Source organism: Triticum urartu, unplaced genomic scaffold (assembly GCF_003073215.2).
Source record: "Triticum urartu cultivar G1812 unplaced genomic scaffold, Tu2.1 TuUngrouped_contig_6671, whole genome shotgun sequence".
NCBI classification, from domain to species: Eukaryota; Viridiplantae; Streptophyta; class Magnoliopsida; order Poales; family Poaceae; genus Triticum; species Triticum urartu.
The window spans coordinates 1-10,396 of record NW_024117451.1 but is presented as its reverse complement, the minus strand read 5'-3'; the positions used below and the strand labels follow the sequence as shown (position 1 = coordinate 10,396).

At 44.7% G+C, this 10,396-nt stretch overlaps 1 protein-coding gene across 1 annotated transcript; it reads right to left on the bottom strand.

Annotated features, from left to right (window-relative positions):
* Window positions 1-1,133: 1,133 nt before the first annotated feature.
* On the bottom strand, window positions 1,134-3,333 carry LOC125530939 (zinc finger CCCH domain-containing protein 15; the record flags this gene model as incomplete). Its single annotated transcript, XM_048695355.1, is given in 2 exon segments — window positions 1,134-1,511; window positions 2,651-3,333. Coding segments are annotated over 2 exon segments (800 nt in total), but the record flags the coding sequence as incomplete, so codon positions are not given.
* Between the last annotated feature and the right edge of the window lie 7,063 nt (window positions 3,334-10,396).

Genomic DNA, 10,396 nt, shown 5'->3' with positions numbered 1-10,396 from the left:
TCTATTGATCAACGAGCTAGTCAACTAGAGGCTTACTAGGGACATGGTGTTGTCTATGTATCCACACATGTATCTGAGTTTCCCATCAATACAATTATAGCATGGATAATAAACGATTATCATGAACAAGGAAATATAATAACAACCAATTTATTATTGCCTCTAGGGCATATTTCCAACAGTTGCACATTTCCATTGTACCACACATGAAAACGCAGATGGCGGTGGAGTGCACCTTCAGAAAGCAGTGTAGGATAGGTGCGAGGTGGTGACACGCAACGACCAATCCTAAAAGACCACTCTTTCGTCTAAGGATGCCTAATCGCCGCACCGATCATTCACACGTGGGCCAGGGGTGGGGGGATACTGCATGATGGGTAGTTTATATGGGACGGATGCCTCCTAAAGAGAACAGAGGAGTGCGAAGATAGGCTCAAGCGTTGATTCTGCTCGTGAGCGTAATGGTATAAGTCTGCCGACTGTGAGACCGACTGGTCGAACATAGACGAGAGTCGACCATAGTGACCTGGGAGTCACGTGTGGAAGGGCTCTCGCTCAACACATCAAAGATGCGTCAGGGATAACAGGCTGATGACTCCCAGGAGTTATTGTCTAATGCAATGCGCGATATATGTCATGTAGCAAGGTGCCCGAAATCTATTGTATTAGGAATTTTGGATTGCGATTTCCTTGGGTGACATAGGGCTGCTCGAGCTTGGTCGGGGAAGCAGTCGCCCATATCCCAACACTGGGATTGCAAGATTTGCCATTTGACTCTTTACGAACGACGTTGGCCACCTAGAGAGTTGTCACTTTCAGGTCTTTCTTTAGATGACCAGGTCTTGTTGTCGTCTTTATTACTCCCTCTGTCTCGAATTACTTATCACAATGGATAGAAATGGATGTATCTGAAACTAAAATACATTTAGATACATCCATTTTCGTGACAACAAATAGAAATGGATGTATCTAAAGCTAAAAATACAGTCATTTTTGTGTCAAATACCATTTCTGCAACGAGTAATACCGAAGTATGTGCCACGCTGTCGACCTGGGACGGTGCAGTCAAAGGCAGACAGATGGCGCCGCCAAGTGCAAGTGTAGTGCAAATGAAGGTCCGTCAAGACAAATAATACCTCGGCAAAGATCCATTTTTTTAAGCAGCCGTAAATGTGCATGACACTTCACATCCATTCAGAACCAGTTCGACATGATGACACAAGCTTCTGCAATGCCACAAGAAGCTGAGATTTTGGTGGCTAATGGTAAGTAGGAGCTAGTACAGAGCTAAAGAAACAAAACTGATTCCTGGATATTTCCCCCTCATTTTCAAACAATACAATTACAGAAGAGAAGTAATCCTGCATGATACAAGCTACATTGCGCAACAGTCATCAAAGGTCCTGCTGCTTCTTGTCCTGGGCAATCTTCTTCCGGATCTCCTGTGCCGCATTGAAGATGCCAAGCGTCGGTTTATTGCAGACGAAGCACTTCTTGTTCTTCGAGTGATGCTGAAATCAACGGATGCAGATTGTCAGAACTATATTTGCAATATGAGCAACAATCATTCTGAGAACTACGAAACCTCGAGAGTTATTTTCTTTGTACAATTACTCGGTAACTCCTGAGTAACTAGATGAAATTTCCTAAGGGGAACACCTAATGTTTTTGTTAGTCTGTTACAATGAGGTTAAATAAACCCTAGAGTCTTGTACACAAAAGACTACAATTGACCCATGCACTGGTGACACGCAGCATCCAATTGTATGTAACAGGTTGTCTGCAGAATTTACGTTTCCAGACTCCTTGCTCACATTCTCTATAGAGTATAGATCTGGACAAACTATGCAAGCCCTGTGAATGCACTTCCTAGAACGTCAAGAGGCTAACGAATAAGTCAACTATGCAAGCTCTGTGAATGCACTTGCTCCTCCATATCAAAGTAAAAAACTTATCTATTGTCAAGTATATTTTCCATATTCCCTTTGAACCCCATTGGCATCTCTCTGTATATGTAAACTATAATTTGCACGCAGGACAGGCTGCAAGATGGTCCTATGCAATCAAATAAAGATCTCTAACTCCAACAGAAAAGGTGCACCAAGTGAATAATATTTCAATTATTAAGCGGTCATGCATGGTACTCTTTGTACTAACATTTCAATTAAAAAAACATTCATATCACACAGCTAAATATAGATGGGAAGGAGAATTTCTAAGAACTCACAAATCAACTATAAACTTGGATTTGACATTCCAGATATAATGCAGTGCTGCATGCTATAATGGGCCATATGGCTGAAGCTTGAACCAACAAAACATTCAGCTAGTCCAAAAAAACACATTCAGCCAGTATGGATATGGAAATTTGTTTCCACCACACTGCCATATATCCATAATCATAGGTGCTTTACGTAATAGGGTAAATTCATATATATTTGGGCTGAATACTCAATATCTTCAGAATTAGAAGTCTTGCGCAAGTGCTAATGTTTCAATAGTTCATGGCTCGAACTCAAACAATCATGGTTCCATGTTACATCTCTCTATATATATGACAAACTGTTAGCCTAGCTAAGCAAATGAACTAGATTTGCATCGATGAGTAGGCATAATTATCAGCACAAAATCAGAACAAATTGCGGGGTACCTTTAATGCGCAATGCTCGCAGAAATAATGCTTGCACTTTGTGACCACCGGGTCAACAAAGGGCTCCCTGCATATGAAGCAGGCAAAGGGCAGTGCCTCATCGTCGTCGCTGTCCTCCTCCTCTGCCTCGGCATCACTACCATCCAACTCACGCATTGCTATGCGGCGTTTGCGGGCTTTCTCGGCCTCATCCCACTCCCTCTCGAGCTGCCACCCAGACTTGTAGTCACCTCTGTCGTGCATGAACTTGCAGGAATCGCCGTAGCCACAATAGCCGGTCTCCTTATAATCCTTGCAGATGTCTGGTTGGTAGTCAAACCGCGTCGAGAGGCGTATGTGCGCTGACGCCCGCAGGGGGCCGTGCGCGCCGCCAGCCTTCTCTCCGGAGACCGTGTGCTCCCGCCGGAAGCCGGCCTTGTGATCTGTGTAGCCGTGGATCCCCTTGTAGAGCTCCCCGGAGGAGGAGGACGCAGAGGGGTTCTTCTTGAGGGACTCCTCAGCCTGCTTGAGCTGCCGCTCGCGGATGGCGCGCGCATCGCGGTCGTACGCCGTCTCCGTCTCGAGCGTCGCAGTGGCGCGGTTGTCGGTGGAGGACTGAATCGTCCGGGACGACTCGAACTGGAAACGGCGGGGCTCGTGTGAGTTGTCGGCGGAGGAGAAGAAGAGCTTGCTGGTAGTAGAGGTCGAGCTATGGATCGAATCGAAGAGACGGGCCCGTCTTGGTCCGGTACGTCCCTGGGCGGTTGACCCGTCGTTCCAAAGGTTTGCTTTTTTTTTTTGAGACAAGTCCAAAGGTTTGCTTGACAGGCGTCATTTCTTCCCTTATCGGGCCGGCCCAGTTCGCTTCCCTTTCTCTGGTTCTGCCGGTATTTGGTCCGGAACCTTTTTTTTTCTTTTTAATGTTTTCTGTACTGTTTTTTTTCGTTTTTCTGTTCTTTTCAATTTTTTCTTTCGTTTTTCTTTTTCGTTTTTTATTTCCCTTTTCCCCTATTTTCTTCTTCTTCTTCACGTTTGGACTATTTTTACAATTTTTCTATTTTGAATTCGTTAACAACTTTTTTTCATCGAATTCAAAAAATGTTCAACCATGCAAAAAAATGTTCAACAATCCAAAAAAGTTCATCCAATTCAATTTTTTGTTCATCAGATTTAGAAAATGTTCACAAAAATTCAAGAGTTGTTCATCAAACTAAAAAAATGTTCATCGGTTTCTTTTTTTAATTAATTTTTTTGTTCATCAGATTCAAAAAAATTCATCACATTCAAAATTTGTTCACTGGATTAAAAATTTGTTCATCAGTTTTTCAAAAAAATGTTCATCGAGTGCAAATTTTGTTCATATTTTTTCCAAAAAATTTCTCTAACACAAATTTTGTTCTTCAAATTAAAAAAAATGTTCATCAAATGCCAAATTTGTTCATCGATGTTCAAAATATGTTCATCAAATTCAATAAAATGTTCATTCCTTTGGAATCAAGAACATTTTTTGCAAATTCGTGAACATTTCACCAATGCATAAACTTTTTTGAAATTATGGACATTTTTCTAAATTAGAGGACATTTTTTAAATTTGTGAACATTTTTTTGCCAATTCGTGAACATTTCGCGAATGATGAACTTTTTTTGAAATCATGATTTTTTTACTTCGTGAACATTTTTAAAATTTTGGAACATATTTTGAATTCCCGGGTATATATTTGAAATAGTGATTTTTTTCGAAATCATGATTGTTTTTTTAGTTAGCAACTTTAACTGAAATTTAGAAACTATTTGATATCCTGAATTATTGAAAAAAGAGAAAAAACGCAAAGAAAAAGACGGAAAAAAATTGGCGGCATGCCGGCCGCACATGGGCCGGACCAGAAGGGCGCGAAGGGGGGGAGCAGGGGGTGTGCGCCCGCTGCGTTCTCAGCGCGTGGCGCGCCATATAGGACCTCTCGTCCGTAAGTCGTAGGAACAGAAGTGAACGCCGAGAGAAATTGAGTCGGGCTACACCCCGGTCCAAGTGAGCCGTGTTCAACTGGGTCTCTAATGGGCCAAGTGAACCGTGCTCAATTGGGTCTCTAGTGGGCCAAGTGAGCCGTGTTCAACCGGGTCTCTGATGGGCTGGTCTCGCCATGGCCCAGCGCGCTTACATTGTTTGTAACCTTCTGCAAATTACGATGTTCCTTTTCTTAGTTGAACGATGACGATCCTAAATTATTATTTGGATCATCATTGTTCATCTAAAAAAAATAGGATCATCATTGTCGCCGTCCTCGTCCCGCTCCTGCTGTCCGATGCCCAATTTTGTTGTTGTGTGTCTATGCCTGGCTAGGTGTACGTGTCAGATTGGGTGTAGCCCGGCTATATGCCCGACTGAATGTACATGCCGGACTCGGTGTGTTAGAATAAATCCGAGGCGCATCGTTGATCTATTAAGGATCAAGCAATTACACAAGCACGACGTCGAGATTTGTTAATAAGGTTCACATCATAGCTATATCCCCGGAGCATGACTACAGGCGCTCCTTCCCATGACACCGCTACAATACCACACCCCGACTGGCGCCGGCACACACCGCCGGCTCCCCCGCGTGCCTGTGCCATTATGTTGGCATATGTTACATCGTGTGTCTACCTCTGATATATATGAGAGGCCTAGGATACAAGTGTTCTATTAGGACACAACTCCTACCATATCTACACACAGTCCAAAACCAAGTCCAACTGTAACCTACCTTGTACAATAATATTCGACACAACTCTAACAAACTCCACCTTGGCGAATGTTCTCCACCACACGTCGAACCTCGATGTACATTGGACTTGAGATACACCATGAGCACCACTACTACTTTCAGACTCCATGTGACTCCACCTGCAACTGTAGTCCCTTCTCGTCATCTTCACAGTCAACACTCGAGCAAAATTAAGTTTCTCATTACTCTACTTTGTGGTCCCAACTTTCGGAGAATCCGTTCAACGCCATCAAACACCGACCAATGTCTGCGTGAAAGTGAACAACTCACATATTGGACGCCACATATAAGAGTTACCTGAACTCAACGTCACCGCTTTCCTTGACCGTCTCTCTGAAACTTGAAGGAATTTCACCGTCGCCCGGTGTCACCCTGAGTCAAATTCGCAGTTGTCTCACCCTTCTTCCTGGATAGTCTCTAACATGTCCCACATCTATTGAAGGAAATATGCCATAGAGGCAATAATAAAGTTTTTATTTATTTCCTTATTTCATGATAAATGTTTATTATTCATGCTAGAATTGTATTAACCGGAAACATAATACATGTGTGAATACATAGACAAACATAGTGTCACTAGTATGCCTCTACTTGACTAGCTCGTTAATCAAAGATGGTTAAGTTTCCTAACCATAGACATGAGTTATTATTTGATTAACGGGATTACATCATTAGGAGAATGATGTGATTGACTTGACTCATTCCGTTAGCTTAGCACTTGATTGTTTAGTATGTTGCTATTGCTTTCTTCATAACTTATACATGTTCCTATGACTATGAGATTATGCAACTCCCGTTTACCGGATGAACACTTTGTGTGCTACCAAACGTCACAACGTAACTGGTGATTATAAAGATGCTCTACAGGTGTCTCCGAAGGTACTTGTTGATTTTGCGTATTTCGAGATTAGGATTTATCACTCCGATTGTCGGAGAGGTATCTCTGGGCCCTCTCGGTAATGCACATCACTATAAGCCTTGCAAACAATGTGACTAATGAGTTAGTTACGGGATGATGCATTACGTAACGAGTAAGGAGACTTGCCGATAACGAGATTGAACTAGGTATTGAGATACCGACGATCGAATCGCGGGCAAGTAACATACCGATGACAAAGGGAACAACGTATATTGTTATGCGTTTGACCGATAAAGATCTTCGTAGAATATGTGGGAGCCAATATGAGCATCCAGGTTTCACTATTGGTTATTGACCGGAGACGTGTCTCGGTCATGTCTACATAGTTCTCAAACCCGTAGGGTCCGCACGCTTAAAGTTCGATGACGGTTATATTATGAGTTTATGTGTTTTGATGTACCGAAGGTAGTTAGGAGTCCCAGATGTGATCACGGAAATAACGAGGAGTCTCGAAATGGTCGAGACATAAAGATCGATATATTGGACGACTATGTTCGGACACCGGAATGGTTTCGAGGAATTTCGGGCATATACCGGAGTACCGGGGGGTTATCGGAACCCCCCGGAGAGACTAATGGGCCTATTGGGCTCTAGTGGAGAAGAGGAGGGACGGCCAATGGCAGCCGCGCGCCCCCTTCCCTCCCAGTCCAAATTGGACAAGGAGGGGGCGCCCCCCTTTCCTTTCCCCCTCTCTCTCTCCTTCCCTCTCCTCTCCTACTCCCACATGGAAGGGGGGAGTCCTACTCCCGGTGGGAGTAGGACTCCTCATGGGGCGCGCCTAGGGTGGCCGGCCCCCTCCCCCTCCTTCACTCCTTTATATACGAGGAGGAAGGCACCCCTTGGAGACACAACAATTGATCTCTTGGATCTCTTAGCCGTGTGCGGTGCCCCCCTCCACCATAATCCACCTCGATAATATCGTAGCGATGCTTAGGCGAAGCCCTGCATCGGGAGGATCATCATCGTCACCATGCCGTCATGCTGACGGAACTCTTCCTCAAAGCTTGGCTGGATCGGAGTTCGAGGGACGTCATCGAGTTGAACGTGTGCAGAACTCGGAGGTGCCGTGCGTTCGGTACTTGATCGGTCGGATCATGAAGACGTACGACTACATCAACCGTGTTGTGCTAACGCTTCCACTTTCGGTCTATGAGGGTACGTGGACACACTCTCCCCTCTCGTTGCTATGCATCACCATGATCTTGCGTGTGCGTAGGATTTTTTTTTGAAATTACTACGTTCCCCAACAACTATAGCACTCCGCCTCCTTCTGTACTTGTCATCCGCACTTGGCCATGTGCACTGAACACCACATAATATACAATCGTGTACTCTCTCAACTTTTGACAATTTTAGACTTTCCGCCACTTCCTCAGATTTCCATGTTCAACTCCTGTCCATCAACTAGCACCGATAGACCTAGTCACCAACTTAAATTTGGTACTCATAAACACTGCTTCAGCACCCCTACACACTTTGTCTGACCACCAGTTCCTTGGCCTGTCGCTGTGTCCCGTGCTTACCGCACGCCTCGCTGCTATCACCGCGTCGAGCCTCTACTATCCTCGTCGAGTCTCCCGGGTAGCTAGCCCCCACTGCCTCAACCCCCACTGCAGAGAACCATCGATCATCACCGACCGATGCCGAGTATCACGTCTCCATCAGACCACTGGTACCCAGTCCGATCCACGTGTCTCTTGCTATACCGCCGAAATAGGCTTTGACTCTCCATGCATTTACGTCATAGCCCCTCCATCAGCTCAGAGTGAAGTCATCCATCAGACTCCAACTCCACCTTCAACATGACTCTGTGTAGCTAGCCATGCTACTCCGCGCCCTGTCGACTTCAAGCTCTCTTGTGCGCACCATCTTGAATCAACCCCGTGCCATAGTCTTGTCGAAGTCGCACAAGCTTAGACATGCACCACGTGTTTCCACGCCCCAGAAGTCGGCCACCATCAGCATCACTTGTTAGAATAGCGGCGAGCCAGCCTCGGACAAAGGGAAAACCTCTGAAAGAATTTTCATATTAACCTTGGACATATAAGAGTTCTGAATAGAATCTCTTTAGAAAGAGGATCTTTTGTCTCTCGGTAGCCTGCTCCAGTCCTCTTACGAAACTTTCGTTATTGGGTCAGCCGTACACTTCACATGTTTCTAGCGATTCACATGGCATCATCAAATGTACAAGTCTTGGATAAGAATCTACAACGCACTAGAACACCCTTGTTGACGATTCTTTATTGCGACAACATCTAGGGTTCCTCAGATAATGCGATATCTCACACCGGCTAAATCCTTAACCCTTCATCCTCTTACTAATACTACATAATGTTCTTCTAAAATTATGGCCAATACCAGGTATATAAGCAGTGATTTCAAATCCAGAGGTTAATTGTACTCTAGCAACTTTACGTAAGGCAGAGTTGGGTTTTTTGGGGTTGATAGTGGAAAAGTCGACAGATAAGTCACCCTTACTGTCCCTTTATAGAACCGTACATGAGATTTTTTTACCTCATACGACTCCTCGGTCAATTCTTTCAAAGGGGTGATTTTCCTCGTTCGAGAGTCTCCCCCCTTCTTCCACTCCGCCCCGAAGACTAACTAAGACTAATGTAGTCACGTTTTCATGTTCTAATTGAACACTTTCCATTTATGATATGATTAAAGGAGAAGATTGTTCTTTTACCAAACATATGTAGATCAAATCCGTCTTATAATAAGAAGAAATATTTCTCGGTATCAATCCCCTTGCCCCTCATTCTTTGAGAATCAGAAGGATCATTTTCGAGTTCCCATTTCTTCATTTGGAATCTAGGCTCTTCTATATTTGACTTATTTTTTTGCTTTATTCTTTATTAATTTCATTTCGATTTTCCCACTTCCTCTATCACTATCCTCTAGGTACAACGTTTGCATTAATAGACAACATTTCCTGCTGTATGAATCTATATTATTCCATTCCAATTTCCTCCTGAAACTTCCCAAGAAAAATTCTGAATTGGATCCAAAATTGATGGGTTAATGTGACCTTATCCATGCGGTTAGACACTCTTCAAATAGGAATCCATAATCTAACTGACTTTCGTGCTTTGGTGAGTCGTCCAAGATCTTTGCGATGACCTATGTGTTGGGGAACGCAGTATTTCAAAAAAATTCCTACGATCACGCAAGATCTATCTAGGAGATGCATAGCAAAGAGACAGGAGAGTGTGTCCACGTACCCTCGTAGACCGAAAGCGGAAGCATTTAGTAACGCGGTCGATGTAATCGAACGTCTTCACGATCCAACCGATCCAAGTACCGAACGTACGACACCTCCGTGTTCTGCACACGTTCAGCATGATGACGTCCCTCGAGCTCTTGATCTAGTTGAGGACGAGGGAGAGTTCCATCAGCATGACGGCGTGGCGACGGTGATGATGAAGTTACCGGCACAGGGCTTCGCCTAAGCACTACAACGATATGACCGAGGTGGTAAACTGTGGAGGGGGGCACCGCACATGGCTAAGAGATGTCTGTTGTGCCTTTGGGGTGCCCCCCGCCTCCGTATATAAAGGGGGGAGGAGGAGGTGTCCGGCCTAAGGGGGCGCACCATAAGGTGGGAGTCCTACTTGGATTCCTAGTCCAAGTAGGATTCGCCCCCTCCTTCCTTCCAGCGGAGAGGGAAAAGGGGAAGAGGGAAAAGGAAAGAGGGGGGCTGGCCCCCTCCCCTAGTCCAATTCGGTTTGGGCAAGGGGGGCGCGCCCTTCTCACGTGGGCTTTCTCCTCTCCTCTAATAAGGCCCAATAGGCCCAATACTTCTCCCGGGGGGTTCCGGTAACCTCCCGGTACACCACAAAAATGCTCGAACCACTCAGAACCATTCCGATGTCCAAATGCAACCTTCCAATATATGAATCTTTATCTCTTGACCATTTAGAGACTCCTCGTCATGTCTGTGATCTCATCCGGGACTCCGAACAAACTTCGGTCATCAAATCACATAACTCATAATACAAATCATCATCGAACGTTAAGCGTGCGGACCCTACGGGTTCGAGAACTATGTAGACATGACCGAGACACATATCCAGTCAATAAACA